The sequence below is a fragment of the Scyliorhinus canicula genome, chromosome 15, assembly GCF_902713615.1.
Source record: "Scyliorhinus canicula chromosome 15, sScyCan1.1, whole genome shotgun sequence".
NCBI lineage: Eukaryota > Metazoa > Chordata > Chondrichthyes > Carcharhiniformes > Scyliorhinidae > Scyliorhinus > Scyliorhinus canicula.
In genome coordinates this window covers 145,582,948-145,602,165 of record NC_052160.1, presented here as the reverse complement: position 1 = coordinate 145,602,165, position 19,218 = coordinate 145,582,948, and the positions used below count along the sequence as shown (strand labels likewise).

General features: G+C 52.5%; 1 protein-coding gene across 1 annotated transcript in view; it reads right to left on the bottom strand.

Moving 5' to 3' along the window:
* The window catches only part of LOC119978892 (MAP kinase-activated protein kinase 2), a 285,626-nt gene extending 268,512 nt beyond the window's left edge, over positions 1-17,114 (bottom strand). Inside the window, exons 1-2 of the mRNA XM_038820809.1 lie at positions 16,182-17,114; positions 15,548-16,131 (exon numbers count right to left, since the gene is read on the bottom strand). Of these exons, the coding sequence (XP_038676737.1) occupies positions 15,548-15,766 (219 nt within the window). The 5' untranslated portion in view covers positions 15,767-16,131; positions 16,182-17,114. The remainder of the gene's footprint in view (positions 1-15,547; positions 16,132-16,181) is intronic.
* Positions 17,115-19,218: the final 2,104 nt, after the last annotated feature.

Here is a 19,218-nt window from a genome sequence, read left to right as displayed (position 1 = left end):
GGCAATAGAAATAGTGAATGCATTGGTAGTTATCTTTCAAAATTCTATAGATTCTGGAAAGGTTCCTGTAGACTGGAAAGTAGCAAATGTAATCCCGTTATATAAGGGAGATAGAGAGACAATGGGGAACTGCACACCTATTAGTTTGATGCCTGTAGTAGGGAAAATGTTAGAATCTATTATAAAGAATGTGAGAACTGGATACTTAGAAAATTATGATGTGATTGGAAAGAGTCAACATGGATGTATGAATTAGAAATCATGTTTGACAAACCTGTTGGGAGTTTTTTTTAAAGGTGTTACTTGTAACATGGATAAAGGAGAACCAGTGGATGTGCTGTATTTACATTTTCAGAAGGCTTTTGATAAGGTCCCACATGGGAGGTTGTCAACAAGATTAAAGCACAGGGGCTTGAGGGTAATATATTGCTATGGATTAAGAATTGGTTACTGGATATAAAACAGGAGTAAGAATAAATAGCTGATTCTCAGGACAGCGGCCTGTAACTAATAGGGTACAGCAAGGATCCTGCTTGGGCCACAGCTGTTTATGATCTATACAAATAATTTGGATGAGGGGGTTGAATGTAATATTTCCAAATTTGTTGCTGATATAAAGCTAGGTCGGACTATGAGTTATGAGGAGGATGCAAGAGGATTTGGACGGGTATGTGAATGTGCAAGAGCAGCACAGATGGAATATACTGTGAATAAGTGTGAAATTATTGGCAGATATAAAACAGAATGGTAGAGTATTTCTTAAATAGTGAGAGATTGGGAAGTGTGATGTCCAAAGAGTCCCGTGTCCTTGTTCACGAGTCACTAAATGTTCGCATGCAGGTGCAGCAAGCAAGTAGGACACAAATAATATGTTGGCCTTTCTTGCAAGAGGATTTGAGTGCAAGAGTAAAGACGTCTTGCTGCAATTGCATGGAGCCTTGGTGACCACACCTGGAGTAATCCCGTCTCCTTATCCAAGGTTATACTTGCCAGAGAGGAAATATAATGGAGGTTCAGCAGCCTAATCCCGAGGATAACAGGATTGTCTTACCAGGGGGGATTGAAGAAACAGGCCCTGTATCCTCTAGGAGTTTTAAAGAATGAGAGATCATCTCATTGAAAGATGGAAAATTCTTATAGGGTGAATGTGGATAGGCTACCCCCCCTCTCCCCCTACCGGAGGTAGGCCCTAGCGGCCAGGTCTCTGGCACTGAGTCTGGCTCTGGGGCTCAGAAGGGAAGGGGGGAGCATAGAAAAGCAATAGTAATAGGAGATTCAATGGTTAGGGGAATAGATAGGAGATTCTGTGGTCGCGAGCGAGACTCCCGGAAGGTATGTTGCCTCCCGGGTGCCAGGGCCAGGGATGTCTCGGATAGTGTCTTCAGGATCCTGAAGGGGGAGGGTGAGCAGCCAGAAGTCGTGGTGCACATTGGTTCCAACGACGTAGGTAGGAAAAGGGGTGTGGATGTAATGAACGAGTTTAGGGAGTTCGGCTGGTAGTTAAAAGCCAGGACAGACAGAGTTGTCATCTCTGGTTTGTTGCCGGTGCCACGTGATAGCAAGGCTAGGAATAGGGAGAGAGTGCAGTTGAACACGTGGCTGCAGGAATGGTGTAGGAGGGAGGGCTACTGGTATTTGGATAATTGGAGCACATTCTGGGAAAGGTGGGACCTGTACAAGCAGGACGGGTTGCATCCGAACCAGAGGGGTACCAATATCCTGGGAGGGAGGTTTGCTAGTAGTCTTCAGGAGGGTTTAAACTAATTTGGCAGGGGAATGGGAACCGGATTTGTAGTCCAGCAACTAAGGTAGCCAATGTTCAGGACGTCAATGCACGTAGTGAGGCAGTGGGGAAGGTAACACTGACAAAGGAGAGTACTTGCAGGCACGGAGATGGGTTGAAGTATGTAAACGCAAGAAGCATCAGGAATAAGGTGGGTGAACTTCAGGCATGGATTGGTACTACGATGTGGTGGCCATCACGGAAACTTGGATAGAAGAGGGGCAGAAATGGTTGTTGGAGGTCCCTGGTTATAGATGTTTCAACAAGATTAGGAGGATGGTAAAAGAGGTGGGGGGGGGGGGGGGGGGTGGCATTGTTAATTAGAGATAGTATAAGAGCTGCAGAAAGGCAGTTCGAGGAAGATCTGCCTACTGAGGTAGTATGGGTTGAAGTCAGAAGTAGGAAAGGAGCAATCACCTTGTTGGGAGTTTTCGATAGGCCCCCCAATAGCAGCAGAGATGTGGAGGAACAGATTGGGAAACAGATTTTGGAAAGGTGCAGAAGTCACAGGGCAGTAGTCATGGGTGACTTCAACTTCCCAAACATTGAGTGGAAACTCTTTAGATCAAATAGTTTGGATGGGGTGGTGTTTGTGCAGTGTGTCCAGGAAGCTTTTCTAACACAGTATGTAGATTGTCCGACCAGAGGGGAGGCCATATTGGATTTGGTACTTGGTAATGAACCAGGGCAGGTGATAGATTTGTTAGTGGGGGAGCATTTTGGAGGTAGTGACCACAATTCTGTGGCTTTCACTTTAGTAATGGAGAGGGATAGGTGCGTGCAACAGGGCAAGGTTTACAATTGGGGAAGGGTAAATACGATGCTGTCAGACAAGAACTGAAGTGCATAAGTTGGGAATATAGGCTGTCAGGGAAGAACACAATTGAAATGTGGAACTTGTTCAAGGAACAGATACTACCTGTCCTCGATATGTATGTCCCTGTCAGGCAGGGAAGAGATGGTCGAGTGAGGGAACCATGGTTGACACGAGAGGTTGAATGTCTTGTTAAGAGGAAGAAGGAGACTTATGTAAGGCTGAGGAAACAAGGTTCAGACAGGGCGCTGGAGGGATACAAGATAGCCAGGAGGGAACTGAAGAAAGGGATTAGGAGAGCTAAGAGACGGCATGAAAAATCTTTGGCAGGTAGGATCAAGGAAAACCCCAAGGCCTTTTACACATATGTGAGAAATATGAGAATGACTAGAGCGAGGGTAGGTCCGATTAAGGACAATAGCGGGAGATTGTGTATTGAGTCTGAAGAGATAGGAGAGGTCTTGAACGAGTCTTGAACAAGTACTTTTCTTCAGTATTTACAAATGAGAGGGGCCATATTGTTGGAGAGGACAGTGTGAAACAGACTGGTAAGCTCGAGGAGATACTTGTTAGGAAGGAAGATGTGTTGGCCGTTTTGAAAAACTTGAGGATTGACAAGTCCCCCCGGGCCTGACGGGATATATCCAAGGATTCTATGGGAAGCAAGAAATGAAATTGCAGAGCCGTTAGCAATGATCTTTTCATCCTCACTGTCAACAGGGGTGGTACCAGGGGATTGGAGAGTGGCGAATGTCGTGCCCCTGTTCACAAAAGGGAATAGGGATACCCCTGGGAATTACAGGCCAGTTACTCTTACTTCGGTGGTAGGCAAAGTAATGGAAAGGGTACTGAGGGATAGGATTTCTGAGCATCTGGAAAGCCATTGCTTGATTAGGGATAGTCAGCATGGATTTGTGAAGGGTAGGTCTTGCCTCAGAAGTCTTATTGAATTATTTGAGGAGGTGACCAAGCACATGGATGAAGGTAAAGCAGTGGATGTAGTGTACATGGATTTTAGTAAGGCATTTGATAAAGTTCCCCATGGTAGGCTTATGCAGAAAGTAAGGAGGCATGGGATAGTGGGAAATTTGACCAGTTGGATAATGAACTGGCTAACCAATAGAAGTCAGAGAGTGGTGGTGGATGGCAAATTCAGCCTGGAGCCCAGTTATCAGTGGCGTACCGCAGGGATCAGTTCTGGGTCCTCTGCTGTTTGTGATTTTCATGAATGACTTGGATGAGGGAGTTGAAGGGTGGGTCAGTAAATTTGCAGATGATACGAAGATTGGTGGAGTTGTGGATAGTGAGGAGGGCTGTTGTCGGCTTCAAAGAGACATAGATAGAATGCAGAGCTGGGCTGAGAAGTGGCAGATGGAGTTTAACCCTGACAAGTGTGAGGTTGTCCATTTTGGAAGGACAAATCTGAATGCGGAATACAGGGTTAATGGTAGGGTTCTTGGCAATGTGGAGGAGCAGAGAGATCTTGGGGTCTATGTTCATAGATCTTTGAAAGTTGCCACTCAAGTGGATGGAGCTGTGAAGAAGGCCTATGGTGTGCTCGCGTTCATTAGTAGAGGGATTGAATTTAAGAGCCGTGAGATGATGATGCAGCTGTACAAAACCTTGGTAAGGCCACATTTGGAGTACTGTGTGCAGTTCTGGTCGCCTCATTTTAGGAAGGATGTGGAAGCTTTGGAAAAGATGCAAAGGGGATTTACCAGGCTGGTGCCTGGAATGGAGAGTAGGTCATACGAGGAAGGGTTGAGGATGCTCAGCCTTTTCTCATTGGAACGGAGAAGGGTGAGTGGCGACTTGATAGAGGTTTATAAGATGTTCAGGGGAATAGATCGAGTAGACAGTCAGAGACTTTTTCCCCGGGTGGAACAAACCATTACAAGGGGACAAAAATTTAAGGTGAATGGTGGAAGATATAGGGGGGATGTCAGAGGTAGGTTCTTTACCCAGAGAGTAGTGGGGGCATGGAATGCACTCCCTGTGGAAGTAGTTGAGTTGGAAACATTAGGGACCTTCAAGCGGCTGTTGGATAGGTACATGGATTACGGTAGGATGATGGGGTGCAGATTAATTTGTTCTTAATCTAGGACAAAAGTTTGGCACAACATTGTGGGCCGAAGGGCCTGTTCTGTGCTGTATTTTTCTATGTTCTATGTTTTTCTATAATAAAATGGAGGGACAGGATTAGTTTTATCCATTCAATCTGTATTGGATTCTATGATCCATGCAGAATTACTTCTTAAATAGAAATAGATTAAACCGAAGGAATAAATAGTCCAGTGAAAATGCTACTTACAATATAAAAAGCATTCTGTACTCGAAAGAAAACCAGTTATTAACATTGTTTCAATCCCACTTTCAGATCAAACGCATCAAGGAATGAAGTCAGACTGCATCATTTTGCTTGCGCGATCAATCAGCAACTATGACAGAAATCTTTGGATCCTCACTGTCTTCAGGTGATGTCCTGGAGGACTGGAGAATAGCCAATGTTGTTCCCTTGTTTAAGAAGGGTAGCAAGGATAATCCAGGGAACTACAGGCCGGTGAGCCTTACATCAGTGGGAGGGAAATTACTGGAGAGAATTCTTTGAGACAGGATCTACTCCCAGGATCTACTTGCTTGGAAGCAAGGGGTTGCATTAGCGAGAGGCAGCACGGTTTTGTGAAGGGGAGGTTGTGTCTCACTAACTTGATAGAGTTTTTCGAGACGGTCACAAAGGTGATTGATGCAGGTAGGGCAGTGGATGTTATCTATATGGATTTCAGTAAGGCCTTTGACAAGGTCCCTCATGGCAGACTGGTACAAAAGGTGAAGTCACACGGGATCAGAGGTGAGCTGGCAAGGTGGATACAGAACTGGCTAAGTCATAGAAGGCAGAGAGTAGCAATGGAAGGGTGCTTTTCTGATTGGAGGGCTGTGACTAGTGGTGTTCCGCAGGGATCAGTGCTGGGACCTTTGCTGTTTGTAGAATATATAAATGATTTGGAGGAAAATGTAACTGGTCTGATTCGTAATTTTGCAGACGACACAAAGGTTGGTGGAATTGCGGAAAGCGATGAGGACTGTCAGAGGATACAGCAGGATTTAGATCGTTTGGAGACTTGGGCGGCGAGATGGCAGATGGAGTTTAATCCGGACAAATGTGAGGTAATGCATTTTAGAAGGTCTAATACAGGTAGGGAATATACAGTGAATGGTAGAACCATCAAGAGTATTGACAGTCAGAGAGATCTTGGTGTACAGGTCCACAGGTCACTGAAAGGGGCAACACAGGTGGAGAAGGTAGTCAAGAAGGCATACGGCATGCTTGCCTTCATTGGCCGGGGCATTGAGTATAAGAATTTTCAAGTCATGTTGCAGCTGTATAGAACCTTAGTTCGGCCACACTTGGAGTACAGTGTTCAATTCTCGTCGTCACACTACCAGAAGGATGTGGAGGCTTTAGAGAAGGTGCAGAAGAGATTTACCACGATGTTGCCTGGTATGGAAGGCATTAGCTATGAGGAGAGGTTGAATAAACTTGGTTTGTTTCAACTGGAACGACAGAGGTTGAAGGACGACTGATAGAGGTCTACAAAATTATGAGGGGCATAGACAGAGTGGATAGTCAGAGGATTTTCCCCAGGGTAGAGGGGTCAATTACTAGGGGGCATAGGTTTAAGGTGCAAGGGGCAAGGTTTAGAGGAGATGTATGAGGCAAGTTTTTTTTACACAGAGGGTAGTGGGTGCCTGGAACTCGCTGCCGGAGGAGGTGGTGGAAGCAGGGATGATAGTGACATTTAAGGGGCATCTTGACAAATACATGAATAGGATGGGAATAGAGGGATACGGACCCCAGAAGTGTAGAAGATTTTAGTTTAGATGGGCAGCATGGTCGGCACGGGCTTGGAGGGCCGAAGGGCCTGTTCCTGTGCTGTACCTTTGTTCGATAAACAAAAACTACATTGAGCCATTTCCTATCGGTACGATTATTTAAAACTTGTGTCACATGTCCTGTCTGAATTCTAAATAAATGTCACCGTGCTGCATTTTTTTATATTCCATATTAAAATACAGAATATAAGAAAATACCACTTGAAGGTCCCTAATGTTTCCGACTCAACTATTAAAATACAGAATCATCGCACTGTCAAACTTGCTTTTTCCAGATCTCAGACTGAAACACGCATTGCGTTTCCCTTTCTTCAGGTGTTTGATTTATTTTAAATTAATTTAGAGCACCCAATTATTTTTTTTTCCCAATTCAGGGGCAATTTAGCGTGGCCAATCCAGCTAACCTGCACATCTTTGGGTTGTAGGGGGGAGTTCGTACAGACACGGGGAGAATGTGCAAACTCCACACGGACAGTGACCCAGGGCCGGAATCGAACCCGGGTCCTCAATGCCGTGAGGCAGTCGTGTTAACCACTGCACCACTGTGCCACCCCCATTTCAGGTGTTTGATAAAGTGACTGAATCACGTTCTTCTTTACTGACTTCACCCATATCAATGAGCATCAACGGTCAGCGACCAGAAGTGTTAACTTGGCTCCTCTTTCCACAGATGCTGCTCATCTCTCGAGTGCTCCCAGCATTTTCTGGTACTTTGATTTCATTCTTTTCAGTCCGGCTGTAATCCTTTCTCTGCGCCTAATCCTTTCACCTTCAAAAACTTCATTTTTCAAGATGCACAAGAATGTTTCACAAGAGCCCTGTTCAAAAACACGTTTGAGTCTTTAAGATGCAGATTGGCAAGTTTTAGAACAGGTTACGCTGTTGACCTATTCACATTGGAGACAGAGTGCGATGAATATGTACATAAGCCTATCTAACAGACTATTTTACACTGAATGATTGCTGAACTCAACCATATCTGAAGATTTATTAGCTTAGAATGATTTCTGGTCTACAATAATCATTTGAATAACCTTAATAGTATTACTGCATCCCACAAAATATCAATGGTGTTGGCAAAGATCAAATTCCTTCCAGTAAAAAGTGTGCCTCTCGGGACAAGCTGTGTCCCACAGATCCCCCTTCGTTCTGTGCCTACAGCCCAGGGGATTTAAAGTTAATCTGAGAAATATCACACATTGTGCAGAGACATTCCGTAAGAATATCTGAGTACAGCGGAGCTCAACTCTCCTCCTGAGTAGTCACAATACACAGTTAGGGGAGGCAGTGGTATAGTGGTATTGTCACTGGATTAGTAATCCAGAGACCCAGAGTCATGCTCTGTGGACCCAGGTTCCAATCCCACCAGGGCAGACGGCGAAATTGGAATTCAACAAAAACCTGGAATTAGAAGTCTAACGATGACCATGAAACCATTGTTGTCACAAAAACCCATCTGGTTCACTAATGTCCTTCAGGGAAGGAAATCTGCCATCCTTACCTGGTCTGGCCTACATGTGACTCCAGAACCACAGCAATGTGGTTGAATCTTAAAGCTGCCCTCAGAGATGGACAATAAATGCTGACCCAGCCAGCAATTCCCACGTCGCATGAACGAATACAAAAAGGTTGTGACAGCACTTTTCCATCGGAAATGTGGCCAAAGCTATTGGGTTTATTTGCAGTTGGTCAGATCTGTGTCAAAACATCAACTTTATATCTGTGCACAGAGGGCATGGAATTTTTAACAAGCTCTTCACAACAACAGTGAATGCCCATTCCCTGTCACCCCCCCCAGTTCCCATTCCCTGTCACCCCCCCATTGAACATTCCCTGTCACCCCCCCCCATTGCCCATTCCCTGTCACCCCCCCATTGCCCATTCCCTGTCACCCCCCCATTGAACATTCCCTGTCACCCCCCCCATTGCCCATTCCCTGTCACCCCCCCATTGCCCATTCCCTGTCACCCCCCCATTGAACATTCCCTGTCACCCCCCCATTGCCCATTCCCTGTCACCCCCCCATTGAACATTCCCTGTCACCCCCCCATTGCCCATTCCCTGTCACCCCCCCATTGCCCATTCCCTGTCACCCCCGCATTGCCCATTCCCTGTCACCCTCCCCATTGCCCATTCCCTGTCACCCTCCCCCAGTGCCCATTCCCTGTCACCCCCCCAGTGCCCATTCCCTGTCACCCCCGTGCCCATTCCCTGTCACCCCCCCATTGCCCATTCCCTGTCACCCCCCCAGTGCCCATTCCCTGTCACCCCCGTGCCCATTCCCTGTCACCCCCCCATTGCCCATTCCCTGTCACCCCCCCATTGCCCATTCCCTGTCACCCCCCGTGCCCATTCCCTGTCACCCCCATGCCCATTCCCTGTCACCCCCCCCGTGCCCATTCCCTGTCACCCCCCATTGCCCATTCCCTGTCACCCCCCCCAGTGCCCATTCCCTGTCACCCCCCCATTGCCCATTCCCTGTCACCCCCCCGTGCCCATTCCCTGTCACCCCCCCAGTGCCCATTCCCTGTCACCCCCCCATTGCCCATTCCCTGTCACCCCCCCATTGCCCATTCCCTGTCACCCCCCCATTGCCCATTCCCTGTCACCCCCCCAGTGCCAATTCCCTGTCACCCTCCCCCAGTGCCCATTCCCTGTCACCCCCCCCAGTGCCCATTCCCTGTCACCCCCCCTTTGCCCATTGCCTGTCACCCTCCCCCCGTGCCCATTCCCTGTCACCCCCCCAGTGCCCATTCCCTGTCACACCCCCAGTGCCCATTCCCTGTCACCCCCCCAGTGCCCATTCCCTGTCACCCCCTCAGTGCCCATTCCCTGTCACCCCCCCAGTGCCCATTCCCTGTCACCCCCCCAGTGCCCATTCCCTGTCACCCCCCAGTGCCCATTCCCTGTCACCCCCCCAGTGCCCATTCCCTGTCACCCCCCATTGCCCATTCCCTGTCACCCCCCGTGCCCATTCCCTGTCACCCCCGTGCCCATTCCCTGTCACCCCCCCAGTGCCCATTCCCTGTCACCCCCCATTGCCCATTCCCTGTCACCCCCCCAGTGCCCATTCCCTGTCACCCCCCCAGTGCCCATTCCCTGTCACCCCCCATTGCCCATTCCCTGTCACCCCCCGTGCCCATTCCCTGTCACCCCCATGCCCATTCCCTGTCACCCCCGTGCCCATTCCCTGTCACCCCCCCAGTGCCCATTCCCTGTCACCCCCCCAGTGCCCATTCCCTGTCACCCCCCATTGCCCATTCCCTGTCACCCCCTCAGTGCCCATTCCCTGTCACCCCCCCCCAGTGCCCATTCCCTGTCACCCCCCCCCAGTGCCCATTGCCTGTCACCCTCCCCCCGTGCCCATTCCCTGTCACCCCCCCAGTGCCCATTCCCTGTCACCCCCCCAGTGCCCATTCCCTGTCACCCCCCCCCCAGTGCCCATTGCCTGTCACCCTCCCCCCAGTGCCCATTCCCTGTCACCCCCCCATTGCCCATTCCCTGTCACCCCCCGTGCCCATTCCCTGTCACCCCCATGCCCATTCCCTGTCATCCCCGTGCCCATTCCCTGTCACCCCCCCAGTGCCCATTCCCTGTCACCCCCCCCAGTGCCCATTCCCTGTCACACCCCCATTGCCCATTCCCTGTCACCCCCCCCAGTGCCCATTCCCTGTCACCCCCCCGTGCCCATTCCCTGTCACCCCCCCCCAGTGCCCATTCCCTGTCACCCCCCCCCATTGCCCATTCCTTGTCACCCCCCCGTGCCCATTCCCTGTCACCCCCCCAGTGCCCATTCCCTGTCACCCCCCCCAGTGCCCATTCCCTGTCACCCCCCCCATTGCCCATTCCCTGTCACCCCCCCGTGCCCATTCCCTGTCACCCCCCCATTGCCCATTCCCTGTTACCCCCCATTGCCCATTCCCTGTCACCCCCCATTGCCCATTCCCTGTCACCCCCCCCAGTGCCCATTCCCTGTCACCCCCCCCATTGCCCATTCCCTGTCACCCCCCCATTGCCCATTCCCTGTTACCCCCCATTGCCCATTCCCTGTCACCCCCCAGTGCCCATTCCCTGTCACCCCCCCAGTGCCCATTCCCTGTCACCCCCCCCGTGCCCATTCCCTGTCACCCCCCCCAGTGCCCATTCCCTGTCACCCCCCATTGCCCATTCCCTGTCACCCCCCCAGTGCCCATTCCCTGTCACCCCCCATTGCCCATTCCCTGTCACCCCCCCATTGCCCATTCCCTGTTACCCCCCAGTGCCCATTCCCTGTCACCCCCCCATTGCCCATTCCCTGTCACCCCCCCCAGTGCCCGTTCCCTGTCACCCCCCCAGTGCCCATTCCCTGTCACCCCCCCCATTGCCCATTCCCTGTTACCCCCCCATTGCCCATTCCCTGTCATCCCCCCCAGTGCCCATTCCCTGTCACCCCCCCAGTGCCCATTCCCTGTCACCACCCCCCCCCCAGTGCCCATTCCCTGTCCCCCCCCCCAGTGCCCATTCCCTGTCACCACCCCCCCCCCAGTGCCCATTCCCTGTCACCCCCCCAGTGCCCATTCCCTGTCACCCCCCCAGTGCCCATTCCCTGTCACCACCCCCCCCCCCCCAGTGCCCATTCCCTGTCACCCCCCCAGTGCCCATTCCCTGTCACACCACCCCCTCCCCAGTACAAGTATGGTGCCAGACTGAACATTACTGAAATGACAACTTATTACATTCCTGAAACGGAAGAGTTGACCTGTCAATTTCCATCCAGGGGTCACTGAAGCCTCCCCACTGAGGCGGGAGGTCAATGCCCAATCCCAGCCTGGATCCACATTGTCCACATCCGTTCCCTCTCACAGGTCCGCTTCAGTGTGACAGACCAATCCAGATGAAGAAAAGTTTTTCACTTTCCGAGCAGGAAATATACCTGCTGGGCAATTTCTAACCGTCTCTTTCATTCCTCACAATTTCATCTAAAGGGTTTCCCCTGGGGAGCCTGTTTAGGCCGAATTAAAAGGGAGATGATTTCTCCACCTTTCACTGCTCTAACCTCTTCCAAAATCAGCACATTAAACACACCTGGTTTCCGCAGAGGGATAGAGAGAGAGATTCTCAATCTCACTCTGACCTCCACTCTAACCCCCACCCAGCCACTCACTGTGTGGGGAGGGGGGGATTAGAGTGTGTGTGTGTGTGGGTGTGTGGGGGGGGGGGGGGGATAGAGTGTGTGTGTGGGGGGTGGGGTTAGACTGTGGCAGGCGGGTATGGGGTGTGTGGAGGGGTTAGAATGTGTGTGGGGGGGGGGTTAGGTTTGTGGGTGGGGCTGTGGGTGTGCATGTGTGGGGGGGGTGTAGGTGTGTGTGTGGGGGGGTGTGTGTGAGGGGGTGTATGGGTGTCTGTGTGTGGGTAAGGGTGTGTGTGGGTGTGTTTGGGTCTCTGTGTGGGGCTGTATGTGTGAGAGGGTGTGTGTGGGTGGGTGTGAGGGTTTATGGGTGTGTGTGATGGTGTGTATGTTGGAGTGGGTGTGCGTCTGTGTGTGGGTGGGTGTGTGAAGGTGTGTGTGGTTGGGTGTGTGGGGGGTGTGTGTGGGTCTGTGTGAGGGTGTGTGAGTGGGTGTGTGGGTCTGTGTGCGGGTCTCTGTGTGGGTCTCTCTGAGGGTCTGTGTGTGGGTCTCTGTGAGGGTGTATGTTTGGGTCTGTGTGAGTGGGTGTGTGGGTCTGTGTGCGGGTCTCTGTGTGGGTCTCTCTGAGGGTGTGTGTGTGGGTCTGTGTTTTTGGTCTGTGTGAGGGTGTGTGTGGGTCTGTGTGAGGGTCTGTGTGAGTCTCAGTGAGGGTCTGTGTGTGAGTCTCTGTGAGGGTCTGTGTGAGGGTCTGTGTGAGGGTCTGTGTGTCGGTCTGTGTGGGGTATGTGTGGGGTCTGTGTGAGGGTATGTGTGAGGGACTGTTTGAGGGTCTGTGTGTGGGTCAGTGTCTGTGGGTCTGTGTGAGGGTCTGTGTGTGGGTCTCAGTGTGGGTCAGTGTGAGGGTCTGTGTGAGTGTATGTGTGTGGGTGTGTGTGAGGGTGACTGTGTGGGTGTGTGTGTGGGTGTGTGTGAGGGTGTGTGTGTGGGTGTGTGTGTGGGTGTGTGTGAGGGTGTGTGTGAGGGTGTGTGTGAGTGTGTGTGTGTGAGGGTGTGTGTGAGGGTGTGTGTGTGTGTGTGGGTGGGGGGTGTGTGTGAGGGTGTGTGTGTGGGTGAGGGTGTGTGTGAGGGTGTGTGTGTGAGGGTGTGTGAGGGTGTGTGTGTGGGTGTGTGTGAGGGTGTGTGTGGGTGTGTGTGAGGGTGCGTGTGTGGGTGTGTGTGAGGGTGTGTGTGTGGGTGTGTGTGAGGGTATGTGTGTGGGTGAGGGTGTGTGTGAGGATGTGTGTGTGAGGGTGTGGGTGTGTGTGGGTGTGGGTGTGTGTGGGTGTGTGTGAGGGTGTGTGTGTGGGTGTGTGTGAGGGTGTGTGTGTGGGTCTGTGTGAGGGTGTGTGTGTGTGGGTGAGGGTGTGTGAGGGTGTGTGTGTGAGGGTGTGTGAGTGTGTGTGTGAGGGTGTGTGTGAGGGTGTGTGGGTGTGTGTGAGGGTGGGTGTGTGGGTCTGTGTGAGGGTGTGTGTGTGGGTGTGTGTGAGGGTATGTGTGTGGGTGAGGGTGTGTGTGAGGATGTGTGTGTGAGGGTGTGGGTGGGTGTGGGTGAGGGTGTGTGTGTGGGTCTGTGTGAGGGTGTGTGTTGACCTGTCAATTTCCATCTAGGGGTCACTGAAGCCTCCCCACTGAGGCGGGAGGTCAATGCCCAATCCCAGCCTGGATCCACATTGTCCACATCCGTTCCCTCTCACAGGTCCGCTTCAGTGTGACAGACCAATCCAGATGAAGAAAAGTTTTTCACTTTCCGAGCAGGAAATATACCTGCTGGGCAATTTCTAACCGTCTCTTTCATTCCTCACAATTTCATCTAAAGGGTTTCCCCTGGGGAGCCTCTTTAGGCCGAATTAAAAGGGAGATGATTTCTCCACCTTTCACTGCTCTAACCTCTTCCAAAATCAGCACATTAAACACACCTGGTTTCCGCAGAGGGATAGAGAGAGAGATTCTCAATCTCACTCTGACCTCCACTCTAACCCCCACCCAGCCACTCACTGTGTGGGGAGGGGGGGATTAGAGTGTGTGTGTGTGTGGGTGTGTGGGGGGGGGGGGGATAGAGTGTGTGTGTGGGGGGTGGGGTTAGACTGTGGCAGGCGGGTATGGGGTGTGTGGAGGGGTTAGAATGTGTGTGGGGGGGGGTTAGGTTTGTGGGTGGGGCTGTGGGTGTGCATGTGTGGGGGGGGTGTAGGTGTGTGTGTGGGGGGGGTGTGTGTGAGGGGGTGTATGGGTGTCTGTGTGTGGGTAAGGGTGTGTGTGGGTGTGTTTGGGTCTCTGTGTGGGGCTGTATGTGTGAGAGGGTGTGTGTGGGTGGGTGTGAGGGTTTATGGGTGTGTGTGATGGTGTGTATGTTGGAGTGGGTGTGCGTCTGTGTGTGGGTGGGTGTGTGAAGGTGTGTGTGGTTGGGTGTGTGGGGGGTGTGTGTGGGTCTGTGTGAGGGTGTGTGAGTGGGTGTGTGGGTCTGTGTGCGGGTCTCTGTGTGGGTCTCTCTGAGGGTCTGTGTGTGGGTCTCTGTGAGGGTGTATGTTTGGGTCTGTGTGAGTGGGTGTGTGGGTCTGTGTGCGGGTCTCTGTGTGGGTCTCTCTGAGGGTGTGTGTGTGGGTCTGTGTTTTTGGTCTGTGTGAGGGTGTGTGTGGGTCTGTGTGAGGGTCTGTGTGAGTCTCAGTGAGGGTCTGTGTGTGAGTCTCTGTGAGGGTCTGTGTGAGGGTCTGTGTGAGGGTCTGTGTGTCGGTCTGTGTGGGGTATGTGTGGGGTCTGTGTGAGGGTATGTGTGAGGGACTGTTTGAGGGTCTGTGTGTGGGTCAGTGTCTGTGGGTCTGTGTGAGGGTCTGTGTGTGGGTCTCAGTGTGGGTCAGTGTGAGGGTCTGTGTGAGTGTATGTGTGTGGGTGTGTGTGAGGGTGACTGTGTGGGTGTGTGTGTGGGTGTGTGTGAGGGTGTGTGTGTGGGTGTGTGTGTGGGTGTGTGTGAGGGTGTGTGTGAGGGTGTGTGTGAGTGTGTGTGTGTGAGGGTGTGTGTGAGGGTGTGTGTGTGTGTGTGGGTGGGGGGTGTGTGTGAGGGTGTGTGTGTGGGTGAGGGTGTGTGTGAGGGTGTGTGTGTGAGGGTGTGTGAGGGTGTGTGTGTGGGTCTGTGTGAGGGTGTGTGTGGGTGTGTGTGAGGGTGCGTGTGTGGGTCTGTGTGAGGGTGTGTGTGTGGGTGTGTGTGAGGGTATGTGTGTGGGTGAGGGTGTGTGTGAGGATGTGTGTGTGAGGGTGTGGGTGTGTGTGGGTGTGGGTGTGTGTGGGTGTGTGTGAGGGTGTGTGTGTGGGTGTGTGTGAGGGTGTGTGTGTGGGTCTGTGTGAGGGTGTGTGTGTGTGGGTGAGGGTGTGTGTGAGGGTGTGTGTGTGAGGGTGTGTGAGTGTGTGTGTGAGGGTGTGTGTGAGGGTGTGTGGGTGTGTGTGAGGGTGGGTGTGTGGGTCTGTGTGAGGGTGTGTGTGTGGGTGTGTGTGAGGGTATGTGTGTGGGTGAGGGTGTGTGTGAGGATGTGTGTGTGAGGGTGTGGGTGGGTGTGGGTGAGGGTGTGTGTGTGGGTCTGTGTGAGGGTGTGTGTGAGGGTGTGTGTGAGTGTGTGTGTGGGTGTGTGTGTGTGTGGGTGGGTGTGTGGGTGGGTGTGTGGGTGTGTGTGTGAGGGTGTGTGTGTGGTGTGTGTGAGGGTCTGTGTGTGGGGGTGTGTGAGGGTCTGTGTGTGGGTGTGTGTGAGGGTATGTGTGTGAGGGTGTGTGTGTGTGGGTGTGTGTGTGGGTCTGTGTGTGGGTGTGTGTGTGGGTGTGTGTGTGGGTGTGTGTGAGGGTGTGTGTGTGGGTCTGTGTGGGTGGGTGTGGGTGTGTCTATGGGTGTGTGTCTGGGGGGGGTGCCGCGGGCTGTGTCCCAGCTTCTTACCTTGAGGGCGAATTTCTGCGCCGTTTTCTTGCTGAAACATTCCAGGACTTTGCCGTTGATGCCGAGCCCCAGGACCTGGGCAGTTACCCGGTAATCCTCAGTGATCGCGACCTTGCGGGTCTGACAGCCGCTTCTCTGGGGCAGCAGCAGCGGCTCCGGGGGCTCCGGGGGCTCCCCTCCTCTCTGCGGCTCCCGGGCGGTGGCCACATTGGACAACATGGTCACATCGGAGCCGGAAAACCCGCCGGCAACTGGCGGCGCCGGGAGCGGAGACACAAAGTTGGAGCGCAGACTGAACCCGGAGCTCCTGCCCAACACTAACTCTGCTCCTCTCACCCTCTGTGTGTGTCTGTGTTCACTCTCTCAGCGGGAAAACTGGGCAGCTTCCCAGCCTCAGCTTCCCAGCCTCAGCTTCCCAGCTTCCCAGCCTCCCAGCCTCAGCTTCCCAGCTTCCCAGCCTCCCAGCCTCAGCTTCCCAGCTTCCCAGCCTCCCAGCCTCAGCTTCCCAGCTTCCCAGCCTCAGCTTCCCAGCTTCCCAGCCTCCCAGCCTCACCTTCCCTACTTCCCAGCCTCAGCTTCCCAGCCTCCCAGCCTCAGCTTCCCAACCTCAGCTTCCCAGCCTCACCTTCCCTACTTCCCAGCCTCAGCTTCCCAGCTTCCCAGCCTCAGCCTCCCAGCTTCCCAGCCTCAGCTTCCCAGCTTCCCAGCCTCAGCTTCCCAGCCTCCCAATCTCAGCTTCCCAGCTTCCCAACCTCAGCTTCCCAGCTTCCCAGCCACTGCCTCAGTTTCCCTTCTCCCGCATTCAGCACTACCTAGTGGGTCACTTTCCCTCAGAGCCAGTTACTCACTCACACACTGGGATTCAGGGCCAGTTACTCACTCACACACTGGGATTCAGGGCCAGTTACTAACTCACACACTGGGATTCAGGGCCAGTTACTAACTCACACACTGGGATTCAGGGCCAGTTACTCACTCACACACTGGGATTCAGGGCCAGTTACTCACTCACACACTGGGATTCAGGGCCAGTTACTAACTCACACACTGGGATTCAGGGCCAGTTACTAACTCACACACTGGGATTCAGGGCCAGTTACTAACTCACACACTGGGATTCAGGGCCAGTTACTCACTCACACACTGGGATCCAGGGCCAGTTACTAACTCACACACTGGGATTCAGGGCCAGTTACTAACTCACACACTGGGATTCAGGGCCAGTTACTAACTCACACACTGGGATTCAGGGCCAGTTACTAACTCACACACTGGGATTCAGGGCCAGTTACTAACTCACACACTGGGATTCAGGGCCAGTTACTAACTCACACACTGGGATTCAGGGCCAGTTACTAACTCACACACTGGGATTCAGGGCCAGTTACTAACTCACACACTGGGATTCAGGGCCAGTTACTAACTCACACACTGGGATTCAGGGCCAGTTACTAACTCACACACTGGGATTCAGGGCCAGTTACTAACTCACACACTCCAATTCAGGTCTACTCGCTCAGTTTCACTTCGCTTCCATGGAGTTTCAGTGGAAATAGACGCGCTGACGTCTCAGCCTCACTCCCAGCAAAGCCTTTTCTTAAAGGAGTCGCTTCAACAAACTCTTAAAGGGAAAGTCCAGCTCACTCTCCGCCAAAGACAGCAATTTCTGTCGCCAAACTGCAGCATTTTGCTTGTTTGCAATTCTACTGGATTGAGATCTGCTCAGAGAGTAAAAGATGCAGCAGAGACAGCAGAGAGCTGTCACTCTGAGCGGTCACTCTGAGCTGTCACTCTGAGCTGTCACTCTGACAGCTGTCACTCTGAGAGCTGTCACTCTGAAAGCTGTCACTCTGAGCTGTCACTCTGAGCGGTCACTCTGAGCTGTCACTCTGAGAGCTGTCACTCTGAGCTGTCACTCTGAGAGCTGTCACTCCGAGCTGTCACTCTGAGCTGTCACTCTGAGAGCTGTCACTCTGAGCTGTCACTCCGAGCTGTCACTCTGAGCTGTCACACTGAGAGCTGTCACACTGAGCTGTCACTCTGAGCTGTCACTCAGAGAGCTGTCACTCTGAGCTGTCACTCTGAGAGCTGACTCTCTGAGCTGTCATTCTGAGCTGTCACTCTGAGCTGTCAATCTGAGAGCTGTCACTCTGAGCTGTCACTCTGAGCTGTCACTCTGAGATGTCACTCTAAGAGCTGTCACTCTGAGAGATGTCACACTGAGCTGTCACTCTGAGCTGTCACTCTGAGCTGTCACTCTGAGCTGTCACTCAGAGCTGTCACTCTGAGCTGTCACTCTGAGCTGTCACTCTGAGAGATGTCACTCTGAGCTGTCAATCTGAGAGCTGTCACTCTGAGCTGTCACTCTGAGAGCTATCACTCTGAGCTGTCACTCTGAGAGCTGTCACACTGAGAGATGTCACTCTGAGCTGTCACTCTGAGAGCTGACTCTCTGAGCTGTCACTCTGAGCTGTCAATCTGAGAGCTGTCACTCTGAGCTGTCACTCTGACCTGCCACTCAGCTGTCACTCTGAGCTGTCACTCTGAGCTGTCAATCTGAGAGCTGTCACTCTGAGCTGTCACTCTGAGCTGTCACTCTGAGCTGTTAGTCTGAGCTGTCACTCAGAGCTGTCACTCTGAGCTGTCACTCTGAGCTGTCACTCTGAGAGATGTCACTCTGAGCTGTCAATCTGAGAGCTGTCACTCTGAGCTGTCACTCTGAGAGCTATCACTCTGAGCTCTCACTCAGAGAGCTGTCACTCTGAGAGCTGTCACTCTGAGAGCTGTCACTCTGAGCTGTCACTCTGAGAGCTGACTCTCTGAGCTGTCACTCTGAGCTGTCAATCTGAGAGCTGTCACTCTGAGCTGTCACTCTGACCTGCCACTCAGCTGTCACTCTGAGCTGTCACTCTGAGAGCTGTCACTCTGAGAGCTGTCACTCTGAGCTGTCACTCTGAGAGCTGTCACTCTGAGAGCTGTCACTCTGAGCTGTCAATCTGAGAGCTGTCACTCTGAGCTGTCACTCTGAGCTGTCACTCTGAGAGCTGACTCTCTGAGCTGTCATTCTGAGCTGTCACTCTGAGCTGTCAATCTGAGAGCTGTCACTCTGAGCTGTCACTCTGAGCTGTCACTCTGAGATGTCACTCTAAGAGCTGTCACTCTGAGAGATGTCACACTGAGCTGTCACTCTGAGCTGTCACTCTGAGCTGTCACTCTGAGCTGTCACTCTGAGCTGTCACTCAGAGCTGTCACTCTGAGCTGTCACTCTGAGCTGTCAATATGAGAGCTGTCACTCTGAGCTGTCACTCTGAGAGCTATCACTCTGAGCTGTCACTCTGAGAGCTGTCACACTGAGAGATGTCACTCTGAGCTGTCACTCTGAGAGCTGACTCTTTGAGCTGTCACTCTGAGCTGTCAATCTGAGAGCTGTCACTCTGAGCTGTCACTCTGACCTGCCACTCAGCTGTCACTCTGAGCTGTCACTCTGAGCTGTCAATCTGAGAGCTGTCACTCTGAGCTGTCACTCTGAGCTGTCACTCTGAGCTGTCAGTCTGAGCTGTCACTCAGAGCTGTCACTCTGAGCTGTCACTCTGAGCTGTCAATCTGAGAGCTGTCACTCTGAGCTGTCACTCTGAGAGCTATCACTCTGAGCTCTCACTCAGAGAGCTGTC